General features: G+C 31.8%; 1 protein-coding gene across 1 annotated transcript in view; it reads left to right on the top strand.

Annotated features, from left to right (window-relative positions):
• LOC126883338 (plasma kallikrein-like) overlaps positions 1–13,348 on the top strand; it is a 43,345-nt gene that overhangs the window by 17,312 nt on the left and 12,685 nt on the right. Inside the window, exon 3 of the mRNA XM_050648780.1 lies at positions 11,207–11,295. Coding sequence (XP_050504737.1) covers positions 11,207–11,295 — 89 coding nt within the window. The remainder of the gene's footprint in view (positions 1–11,206; positions 11,296–13,348) is intronic.

Genomic DNA, 13,348 nt, shown 5'->3' with positions numbered 1-13,348 from the left:
AAACTCATTCAAAGTCATTAATCCATGTAGTATCTGTTCTTGTATCAATAACCGCAAGTAACATTGAATTGTCATGTTTTGTTATTATTTAAATGTGTATATAAACATTAACTCGGTGGAGAAAGATGATTGTACTCAGTTAGTAATTATTGTTGTAGTAGGTCGTTACTGTGATATGTAAACATATTGTTATGGTTAGTCGTTGATGGAGGTGATTGTAAATATAATGTATTTGAACCAAACAATAGAGTTTTAATTAATTGGGACCAGAAGGCATAACATCACACTATTTAATACATGGCTGATCCTGCAGACTAGAGGAGGTCTTCTGAAGGAGCAGAGATGGCGGTAACAAATTGGAAACGGAGACGGCGAAGATGGACCAGGACGAAGATGCAGAGAACCCAGGGAACAAAGACAAAGTGATAAAATGTAAGTAAGAATGTCTATCTTTATTAAAAATGCTTCCCTCGTTTTTATATTATTATTGAACATTGAATATTTATCTTTGCTGATTTTTGAATAATTTATGAAGTATCGATTTTTTTTAAGAATATCTATAAATTTTGAAATATGAAGTGATTTTCGAATTGAATATTTTTATCGAAGTTTATTATATATGTTATTATTGAATTTTTACCGAATTTTGAATTTTTATTTAATTTATTTGAAAAATCTATCCGATTTCGATTTTTAGTACGGTTATTTTTAAATATTGTACGGAATATCGAATTTTTTCCAAAAAAAAAAAATTCTATCGAATTTTGAGATTTGCACTGATTTTGAATATTTTTATCTAACTTTTGCATAGGCTGTTTTTGAATTTTGAATTGAATTTGTATCGAATATGTATACTATTATTGAATTTTTATTAGCCATTTTGTTTTTATTATTGATATTTATTGATTCTATAGATACATTTTCATCGATTTTGTGTTAAATTTTGTATGAGATGAACCTGAATTAATATTTTTTTGAGTGATAAATGATATTTTTTTAATAAATAATGATTAGTGATGACATACGATAAACATTGCTATAAGCAAGATATATATTTTTAACGAACCGACCTGATGCGTCGAGATAAGGAATTTGGAGAAGAACTATATAGATAAGAAGAAGAACTAACAATATTATAAGCTAAATATTATGAGGCAACTTGAGACAATAAGAAACCCACGGCTCTTGTCAAATTGGGAAGGTACTAAGTGATTTATAGAAGCTTGAAAGCTTATTAGAGACCCACTCTGTGTTTTGAGAGTACCTATTTTATTCATGATTATTCGTGAATAAACAACGGCCTCAAAGCAAGGGATTGAGGTTGTGATATTTTTAGAAGAATTTGAACCGCATAAAATACCTATTTCGTGTTTTGAGTTAACTATACCACCTTCATGGTGCGTATAGATCAGGGCGAAAATTCGGGTTAATATTGGCGGAGAACTAAGACATCCGAGTGAAACCTCTTTTATTAAGGTAAAACGAAGGTATCGGAGCTAGTATATGAAGTGATGATTATGATGTTATATGAAATGATATATGAGATAAATGATATATGATTGTTATATGAAAGATGTATATGAAGATGAATTATGTACACTGTAGAAGTGTTATTATGTGGAGAAAATGAAGAAATATAGTTGTAGTACCAGACAAGAAGAAGAAGAGAAAAAAAGATAATTTTTTTATTAAAATATGTGGGAAAAATGAAAGAAGACACATAAAAATTGCAAGAAAAGAAGCAAAATTAAGAAGATACTAAGCAAATAATAAGTAGCTAATCATTGAATTATGTCTAAGAATTAAAGTTGTAAGTTTTTTTCTATAAAGTAATGTTAATTATAAATAACTTATTTTTAAATGTAGATAATGAATTCAGGTTAAATTTTCGCGGAAAATGGAAGTGTTTGAATTAAGGATAGACAATATCTTACAATAGTGTTAGTAGATAGTAAGCAAAGGGACACAAAAAGTGAAGTTTTTAGAGAGATTAAATATTTATTATAGCTACAAGAGAGTTATTAGAAGTTTTTTTTGAGACACATATTAAAAGTTTTAGAGAGATTACATTTTTATTATAGGTACAATATTTTAAAGTTAGTAAGGCGTATATAAATAAATCAAAATAAGACTGAAATAATAAGATGAAATAGTAAAGTAACGTTAAATTCTTTTTTTATATACCATTTAATAGAAGTTTAGGTAATATTTAGCTTAGCTTAGGAAGTATTAAAGTCGAGATTTTATTACAATTAGATTAGTTACGGCTTATAGGCACTAAAAGACTATTTAAAAGTAAGGATCAATTTCATTCACTGTGGACACTGTTTTGAGGAAGTGAATTAGTGAACGAAAAAAAAAGGACGAAAAGACACGACGTGAAAGTACGTGAACTAGTAATAGGTTATAAAATACCAGTTTAGTATAGGGAAAATATGAACTTTTGTGTAAAATAGGAAAAAGAATATACATGTTTAGGGAAAAATCGATTGATCTGAAATATACCATGGTACAGTTAGTTAGCATAGTTAGGAAATTTAATTTTTCAAAATAGTATTAGGTAACCATAAACATTTTTGTAAAAATGAAAGAGGAGCATCACATTTTAAAAATATGTAATTTTAACAAAACGGGGAGGTGTGTTATTATAATATCACCCTGTACAAAATATGTTTAAAACTCATTCAAAGTCATTAATCCATGTAGTATCTGTTCTTGTATCAATAACCGCAAGTAACATTGAATTGTCATGTTTTGTTATTATTTAAATGTGTATATAAACATTAACTCGGTGGAGAAAGATGATTGTACTCAGTTAGTAATTATTGTTGTAGTAGGTCGTTACTGTGATATGTAAACATATTGTTATGGTTAGTCGTTGATGGAGGTGATTGTAAATATAATGTATTTGAACCAAACAATAGAGTTTTAATTAATTGGGACCAGAAGGCATAACATCACACTATTTAATACTTCTGTATATATTTTGATAGTCGAAACATAGGGGTCAGGGGTGTCTTCATCTTAAATGCGACACACTGTATCTTATCAATTTGATAATTTATTGCAACTAATATAGTCGTATTTTTAAGATTAAAAATATAAAATCAAAATACTGACTAATTCACTAATTTTATCATAAAAAGTTCAAATTGATTGCATTGAAGTATTGAACCAATTAATGTGTAATACTTAATATACAGTGAGCACGTAAAAGTTGGAATAAATTAATTTTCTTGAAAATGGACGATTTTGGAAAAAAAATCCCGAAACAGGTCAATTTGTATTTTTAAATTACTTTTTGGCATATATATCATACTAGTGACGTCACCCATTTGGGCGTGATGACCTCATCGATGATTTTTTTTTAATGAGAATAGGGGTCGTGTAATAGCTCATTTGAAAGGTAATTTAATTCTCTATTCAGTAATATAAACAGTAACATAATTATTTATACAGGGTGCCGAAAAAAATTTTTGAATTAAATTTATTGACATAAAAAGAAGAATATGTGTAATTTATTTAATTCAAAATACATTTTACTGCTCTCAGAAAGCAGAAAAAAATGTTTATTTGAAAAAAAAATTGCTTGTCGCTTAAATTAATTGCTCAAATTGTCAAGAGGCGGGTGGGTGGCTGCTTTAATATTAAATTTGCAAAAAACAATATTTATTTGTCAAATAAACATTTTTCCTGTTTTCTGATAGCAGTAAAATGCATTTTGAATTAAATAAATTACACAGATTCCTCTTTTTGTCAATAAATTTAATTAAAAAAATTTTTTTGGACACCCTGTATAAATAATTACTTTAATGTTTATATTACTGAATAGAGAGTTGAACTACCTTTCAAATGAGCTATGACACGACCCCTATTCTTATTTAAAAAAAATCATTGATGACGTCATCACGCCCAAATGGGTGACGTCACTAGTATGATGTATATGCCAAAAAGTCGTAGTTTAAAATAAAAATCGAGCTGTTTCGGGATGTTTTTCCAAAATTGTCCATTTTCGAGAAAATGAATTTATTCCAACCTTTACGTGCTCACTGTATAATATAATATACAGAGTGAGTTTTATGTATGGAAACCCTCAATTATCTCGGAAATAGCTTGCACGATTTTTATAGCTTGTGGTGGGTTGGGGTTTTTCTAATGTGGCCAATATTATAGTAATACTTACATTGTTGTCAGATCTTCCGTTTTTCTGAATATCTAATTAACTTTCTTATTTCAAATGGAACACCCTGTATATTTTTTGCGTTTTGAAGTCCTTAAGAAATAATGATTATTTTCCATGTTATATTCCCTATACCTAAAGGCCATAATTTCGGAGTTATTGCTACATTTATTTTTAAAAACTTTTTAAACAAATTATAAAAATCAATTTTTTCGGCCTGGGTAGACAGAGATTTTAGGTTTTTTGGACCATTGGGAACAAAAAAGTTCTTTTGTAATTTTTCTCTAAAGTTAATCGTTTTCGGGTTAATAATAAATTAAAACTGAAAAGAAATCAAATAATGACGATTTTCAAGGTTAAAAAACACAAATCAAAAATATTATTTTTGAAACTGCGAAGTACAGAAATTCAAGTTGAAGCCTTATTTTATCAGTTAACAATAAGTAATTTGAGCTTGTTTCATTCTAAAATATTGTTTTTTAGTTGTTAATGCAGCCCGATCGCCCGTCCTCTCATATGCGCTTCATTAACATTTATTAAAAAGCAATGTTTTAGAATCAAACGTGCCAAAAAATTTTATAGCGAGCCCCTGGAAGAAGGGTTTAGCTTGAATTTGGGTACACCGCAGTTTCAATTTTTTATTTTTGTTTTTGAACCTTGAAAATGGTCATTATTCGATTTTTTTCAGTTTTAAATTGTTTATAACTCGAAAACGATTAACTTTAGAGAAAAATTATAAAAGACCTTTTTTGTTCCCAATGATCCAAAGAACGTAAAATAATGCCTACACGGGCCTAAAAAATTGATTTTTATAATTTCTTTAAATTTTTTTTAAATCAATGTAGCAATAACTCCGAAACTATGGCATTTAGGTATAGGGAATATAATATACAAAATAATCAGTATATCTTAAGGACTTCGAAACGCAAAAAATATACAGGATGTTCCATTTGAAATAAGAAAGTTCATTAGATTTTCCGAAAAATGGAAAATCTGACAACAATGTAATTATCACTGTAATATCGGCTGCATTAGAAAACCCCTACCCACCAAAACCTATGAAAAACGTGCAAGTCGTTTCCGAGATACTTCAGGGTTTCTATACATAAAACTCACTCTATTATAATATAATAATTATAATAATATTATTATATTAATACGCATTAATGGGTTCAATATTTCAATGCAATCAATTTGAACTTTTTATGATAAAATTAGTGAATTCGTATTTTCATTGTATATTTTGAATCTGTAAAATATACGACTCTATTAGTTGTAATAAATTATTAAATTGATAAGATATAGTGTGTCGCATTTAAGATGAAGACACCCCTGACCCCTATGTTTCGACTATCAAAATATATACAGATTTGAAATTTTGCACAGTCATACAGGGTGATGGTTCGCAATTTTTAAAATAGTCAACTAAACTTTAAGTTTTAAACACGGCCTATTACAAACAGGGTGAATTTTCGATATGCGATTCGATTTGCTTCGCGTTAGAGATATCGAAAAAAGTTATTTGGAAAAGTTGTTCCAAATATTATTATAACCTCACATACCAAATTTTATGACAAAATTCACACTTTTAGTTTTTTTTTCAGTTGTTTTAGTCAGGATCCTAAATCCTAAAATTGGCTGTCCCGAGATGCACACCAGCCAAAAACGGTTTTTTCGATTTTTTCGTTCTTTCCGCTCAGATATTAAAAATTCTGCCTCTGCCATTCACAAGAACGGCAAAAAGTACACAAAAAAATACTATATATTTAAAAGTTGGCCAAATCATATTATCACAACCTAAAATTTTTTTGAAAATTTCAAAAATTTTTCCTGGGCTCATTTTTTATTACAAAAATCTGAAAAAAATCAAGTTGTTTTGTATTTAAAAGATACAACCTCTTGAATTTTTTCAGATTTTTTAAAGTAAAACTGCGCTCACAAAAAAATAAAACCTAAAAATTCTTCTTTTCTCCATTTAAAAAGTTTTAGGACCTCTGTCCTTTATCGAAAACATAAGTAGCGGGGCTGATCGGTGCGGGGGCATTTTTGACCATCTTATCCCGCTATAGCCTTTAGTTTATTTTACAAAACCTTTAATATAATGCAATTTTAAACAAAGTTGAATGCATCAATAGATCAAAGGTTGGCAATATTTACAAATCGGCTCTAGTACTCCGGTGTATATAAGGAGACTTCCATAAATGAGAAAAAAATACATAACAACAAGTTTTGGAATGTATAAATACAAAATTGTTATCATATAGTCTAAGAGCTAGAGCCGAAAAATCATCGTCATAAGTAATATGGAGTTTGGCATGTGAAATGTGTCCATTGTATATTGATAATTATGACCCCTTTCGGGCTGACACCTCAGTGGATACAGGATATATTGATAATTATGACCCCTTTCAGGCTGACACCTCAGTGGATACAGGAAGTAGCAATAAGGGATGAAAGGGGAAAGTTAGTGTAGTCTTTAAAGGTTTTCACCTCCTATTTTGTTAAATATCTAATAATCCTAAAATAATCCTAATCTTAAATATCCTAATTGGTGACTAGTTAGAGCATACCCCAAGAAATAAAAATGATTTAGTGCCAACTTGCACTTTTACCCTGGGGGTGGATACCACCCTTTCTCGGAGGTGAAAACTATTTTATTAAAAATAACCCCACAAATCGATAGAGGGACAAATTATAAGTACAATTTGTTATATCATATTATTAAAATAAATCAATACTTTTTGAGTTATTAAAGATCAAAGATTTGTCTGTTTAAGAGCACATGCGTGAAGTTACGGATGATAAAAAGAACATATTAATTAATTGTATGTTACTTAAATATTATTTTTATATTATTTCGATATTATAAATTTAGCAAAAGTGTATTCGAATATGTCAAATGTACCCATTATTGGACATCCCAAGTTTCTAAACATATTCAGTTTATATTGATAGAAAAAATTCAATTAAATATCGAAATAATATAAAAATAATATTTTACTAACATACAATTAATTGATATGTTCCCTTTATCATCCGTAACTTCACGCATATGCTCTTAAATAGACAAATCTTTGATCTTTAATAACTCAAAAAGTATTGAGATATTTTAATAACATGATATAACAAATTTTACTTAAAATTTGTCCCTCTAACGATTTGTAGGGTTTTTTTATAATAAAATTGTTTTCACCCACGGGAAGGGGTGGTATACACCACCAGGGTAAAAGTGCAAGTTGGCACCAAATCAGTTTTATTTCTTGCTCTAACCAGTCACCAATTTGCATGCAAATCGATGGAGGTTTAACAAAACAGGAGGTGAAAACCTTTAATGACTGCACTAACTTTCCCCTTTCATCTCTTATTGCTACTTCCTGTATCCACTGAGGTGTCAGCCTGAAAGGGGTCATAATTGTCAATATACAATGGACACATTTCACAGGAAAAACTCCATATTACTTATGACGATGATTTTTCGGCTCTAGCTCTCCGTCTATTAGAATTAAATAGGTTTGAAATAAATCTACTAAATAGACATAAATCGATAGAAACAGCATATTTTAACAGGGATGGCGACATATATATGAACATCTATTTTATTTAAATAGATAAAATACGAACATACCTGAAGAACTGCTAAAACACCCCTCTTCAGCCTTAATGCATGATTAATAAAAACAAATATTTAACAAATGCTTATTTGATAAAAAAAATACCAAATAAATAGGGGCTACTTAACCTCCATACCAGGGCCTTTTATTGAGTCCATGCCCTTTATAAATAAAACTTTAGAGCAGCTCAGTACAACACAATGAGCGATGGAGATGGCCATGCTAGGGATTAGTTTGAGAGACAGTATTCGAAATATCGGCATTCGTGAAAGAACAAAGATTGCTGATGACGCAGAACGTATAGCAAGGCTCAAGTAGCCCAATGGGTCGGTCATGTTGCCCGAGATAATGCCGAAAAATGGACACAGAGATTAACAAACTGGAGACCAAGAGAGAACAGACGAGGAGTAGGCAGACCGCAGAAGAGGTGGGCAGATGATATCAAACAAGTCGCGGGCAAGCAGTGGATGAAAATTGCCAAGGGTAAAAATATATGGAAGCAAATGGAAGAGGCCTATGTCCAGCAGTGGACGAACATAGGTTGAAGAAGACGAAGAAGAAGAAGAACCTCCATACATAAAAATGGAAACAAAAATACCCCAATAAATATGTGGGAATACGCGTTACACCTTCTGTGGGTTGGGTAGGTTGTATGGTAAAATTACAGTAGACTCCCTCTATAACGAGAACTGAAATGGCGGACTAATTACTTCGTTATAAGCGGATCTCGTTATATCAGACAACAATAATATTGTGCATACCACCACCACTGAAATGTTTTGATGCCTCTTAGGTAGTTTATTAGGTGTCGATGGTCGACCTCAACAATGAAATTTGGCCATCGTAAATTGTAAATTTCCTACAATATTCAATATCGGTCGATAGATAAACAAGAAGGAAGAAGTTTATTACCGGCAGTGGAATTTATTACAGCACTGGTCTCGATAAGCACACATATGTTGGGAATTCCTGTATACAGGCAGTTATGGTATTTATTTATGGCCATCACCACGCCAAAAACAGGTAAAGAAACATATTCTTCGATTTCATTTTTCCTCGCTATAACCAAATATGCCTCGTTATAGAGGTGTTATAGTTCAATAGAAATTTCATGGGATATCTAGTGTACGTCGTTATAAGCGAAACCTCGTAATACCCGTGTTCGTTATAGAGAGAGTCTACTGAATTGACACAGAAAGGATGGAGGAACAGCTGCGTACTTCAGAAGAAGAGAGTGGTTTTCGTCCCGGACATTCATGTAGTTATAACAAGTATACTGATAACATAATATTTTCAATAGTAATACCACTAGTGATTCAATTTTCGCGATAAGTCTGTCGATTTACTTCTAAACGAAACTGAGTTGCTTGAAAACACCACGAGTCCGTAGGACGAGTCCGTAGGACGAGTGGTGTTTTCTTTAAGCAACTCAGTTGAGTTTAGAAATAAAAGACAGACTTATAAGATAAATTAAATCACGAGTGGTATTTTATTAGACTATTTCACGAACAAAGTGATAGGTCAAAAATTCAGTGGAATGAGAGGAAGGAATTTAATAATAATACATTTGATCTAGGTAACCCAAATCTACCCATTTTTTGAATAATTCACAATTAGTCATAATCATAAAAAAAAACCCTGATAGAGAAAGTAGTGGAATACAATAAACCCCTAGTTCTAGTTTTTATCGATTTTCATAAAGCCTTTGATACAGTTGAACTTAGCAAAATATTACAGGCGCTTAAAGAATGCAGGCTAGATTATAGGTATACAAAATTATTACACAAAATATACTTACAGGCAACAACCACTGTCAAATTACATACTAACAGTAATCGCATAAAAATAGAACGGGGGGTTAGACAAGGAGACCCAATGTCACCTAAACTTTTTAATACGGTCATAGAACATGCTTTCAAGAGTTTGGATTGGATGACAAAGGGAATAAAAATAGATGGAGAATACCTAAACCACTTACGTTTCGCCGATGATATAGTCATAGTAGCTGAGGATCTAGGTATGGCAAGAGAGATGGTACAAGAACTCGTTGTAGCTACAGAAAATGTTGGTTTAAATATAAACATCTCAAAAAAAATAATAATGACAAATTTGGTACCCAACCAGAACATCAGTATTGGTGGGAAGGAAATAGAACTCGTAGATAGATATAAATACCTGGGACATGAAATTACGATTGGCAGGGATAACCAGACTCATGAGCTGAAGAGAAGAATCGGTCTTGGGTGGGCAGCATTTGGAAAACTGAGAGAAATTTTTAAAAGTGAGGTACCCACATGTCTAAAGAGAAAGATATTCGATCAGTGCGTCCTCCCAGTCTTGACGTACGGATCAGAAACACTTACCTTAACTAAAGCCTCGGCTACCAAACTAAGAGTCACGCAGAGAAGAATGGAGCGGTCAATGTTAGGAATAACTCTGCGAGACAAAATCAGAAACGAAGAAATCAGGAGAAGAACAAAGGTGACTGACGTCATCGAGAGGATAGCCAGGTTGAAGTGGAGATGGGCAGGACACGTAGCCATAATGACAGATGGGCGGTGGACGAAGAGGTTATTGGAATGGAGGCCAAGAGAAGACAAGAGAAGCGTCGGTCGACCGCCTACAAGATGGACTGACGACTTAAGAAAGGTAAATAAAAACTGGATGAGGGCGGCGCAGGATAGATGGGGTTGGAAACGAGGGGAGGAGGCCTATGTTCAGCAGTGGACTTTTGAGGCTGGGCGATGGAGTCATAATCATGAAATATTTATTATAACTATAAATAATTTGTTATAATTATTTTTTACCTATAACAATAAATAATTTGTACACGAAAAAAATACATTATTCTCGACTATAATTATTATAAACGGTGCAATTGTAAAAATTTTGAATAGTATGACTACCATCAATTTTTCGCATGTTGAAGGCCCAGTCTTTTAGAATGAATGCTAGTCTTTCGTTGTTATTTTCTGCATCTAATTTGTAGTTGCGATCCACACAGAACATCATAAATTGTCTCCATATATAAGATTTAGATTTTCTTGTGTTACTCGGTATATTTTCTTCAATGTTTTGGTTTATAACTTCGTTTGAAGTACCACCGAAACGACTCATTTTAACGTATACAGCTACAATAATTTTTTTGGCAAACGTCAAACTTTGCTTTGCGATCGGTATCCATGGTTACGTCGTTGAAAACACGAAGCTGATAGACCAATCAGAATTGAAAGACAATTGGTGTTTTCGCGATAACACAAGCTGTCTTTGGTTTGTGATTGGTCAGATTATGTGAAAATTTTAAGATGAGTGAAATAGTCTATAAAACAGCTCATAAAAGTAACAAGTTCATATTACTGCTACTTTTAGTTATATCGTTTTATTTATTTATTTTAAAAGTTTATTTAACTTTTAGGTTTATGCAGGAGTGACAAATATTGACGATCCAAATAAACAAAACAGAAGTGTGGAAAGATCCTTTTATCACGAAAATTTTAATAAAACGTAAGTTTTTAATTAAAATAGTTATTTTAGCGTTAGGAACAATATTTTTCTACCAGTCTTTAAAAAATGACCAAATATTAATCAATTAATTTAATTAATATGAAAATACATACACAAATTAATTCTATGACAAGGTTGTCAAAGCCAAACTATCAGCATAATTGGTTAGCATGACGACGATCTTGGTTTCCATGACGACGATTCAAAACCACTGTTATTGTCTACTGATTTGACTTTCGAATAGTATGTCAAAATTATTTTATTTCATCGAATTCTCGCATTAATTTCATTAAAACATGAACACAATAAGATATATTTGAAATAAATTAGTAAATAATATCTAAATATTAGTTTGTTGCATGTATTTTAATTACTTTAAGGCCATATTAATATATCTAAATTAACATGCGTGCGGAAAAGTAAAACGCGTGCGGAAAAGTAAAACGCGTGCGGAAAAGTAATACGCGTGCGGAAATGTAAAACTTTCTAAACTAAAACGCGTGCGCGAAAGTAGACATTTTTACACGCTCGTAGAAAAAATTTATTGTATTGATTGATTGTACTGATTTCGATCAAATTAAATGCTTAGAAAACTGGATATTTGTATAGAAACCAATAATTTAGAATATAACAGCGATTTTGTAGCGTACAGATCATTATCAAATCTTACAAAGATTTCATCAAATCTTACAAAGTAAATAAACATTATGCAGTGGATAATATTTATTTACTAATGATAAATAATAACCGGCAAATATACGCAAAAAATGGACAACTTAATACATTGTGAAATAAGCAGAGATGAAACTAGTAGAGGTGGAATTTATCGATATAAACTTATAAAATTAACATTACATTACAGAGTTTCCCACCTTTAGACGTCTTTGACAGGAGTATTTTATAAATTTCTCCTCTCACAGTGACAGTTGCCATACTCCTCCGATACGTCTAAAGGTGGGAAATTACGTAAGTAATTTAATGTTAATGTATACGGTCATATCGATAATTTCCACCTCTTTTTACTTCACAATGTATTATGTTTTCCATCTTTTGCATTATTTTGTCTGTTATTGGCGCGCTCATCACTGTATATTACTTTATTATGAAATGGACCTAGGTAGGACACGTGGCACAAGACAATGAAATATGAACGAGAAATATTGTACCTACATTGGAGAGACAACATGGACACAGTTTTAGTAGAGGAAGACCACAAAAACGGTGCCTAGATGACATCCGAGCAATAGTGGGGATAAACTCGCCCCAAATAGCAAAAAACAGAAGACTGGAGAACTCACAGAAATGCCTTTGTCCAGGAAAGGATGCAAACAGGCTTAAGAAGAAGATATAACTACTACATCTAAGTGACAACAAACTAGCGCAGCGCAATCAAAACCACTGGAAACAAATCCACCTAAATACAATAATTTTACACTGCAAAACGTCTAATTTTCATCATTATCATTATTATATAAGTTAAACCTTACGCAAAAATTAACAAACCTGATCTACTTCTCGGCATCCAGAATACCTACCAAGATATCATAAATAAAAGCAATGAAGCATTTTATGAAGCGCTCGGTACGATACCAAGGAACAAAATGAATATATGGTCCATTTTGGTGGACAAATGAGAATTCCCCGTGCTGGGAGAAAGATGCAGTCAAAGAAGACTTGGAAAAGATGGAAGTGAGACTATGGTAAATAGTAGCACAAAATGGAAAACAATAGTAAACGCAGCAAACACTCAGAAAGAGTTGTAAAAGCCAAAGACGATGATGGGAGAAATCTGACAACACTGTCTTACCCATCAACTCTTCCTCTCTCTTTCCCCACCACTTTTGCCTCGCTGTATTGTTTAGTGTCGGCATAGCAGCCTTCGAAGATAGAGGTCCCGGTCGCTGTTACCGCCAATGTGAAATTCATACTGTGATACGTTTTTTAAATGCAAAATAGATTTCATCTATTTTGCACTATCATTAGTCGCCAGTTAATCGAAGTTTACGGGTAAAAGTCTAATATATGTTCGACTTGTTCGCAAATGCTGTGGAGA

The sequence above is a fragment of the Diabrotica virgifera genome, chromosome 1 (genome assembly GCF_917563875.1).
Source record: "Diabrotica virgifera virgifera chromosome 1, PGI_DIABVI_V3a".
NCBI classification, from domain to species: domain Eukaryota; kingdom Metazoa; phylum Arthropoda; class Insecta; order Coleoptera; family Chrysomelidae; genus Diabrotica; species Diabrotica virgifera.
Note: the sequence above shows the minus strand (reverse complement) of the source record. Positions and strands in the feature narration are given on the sequence as shown.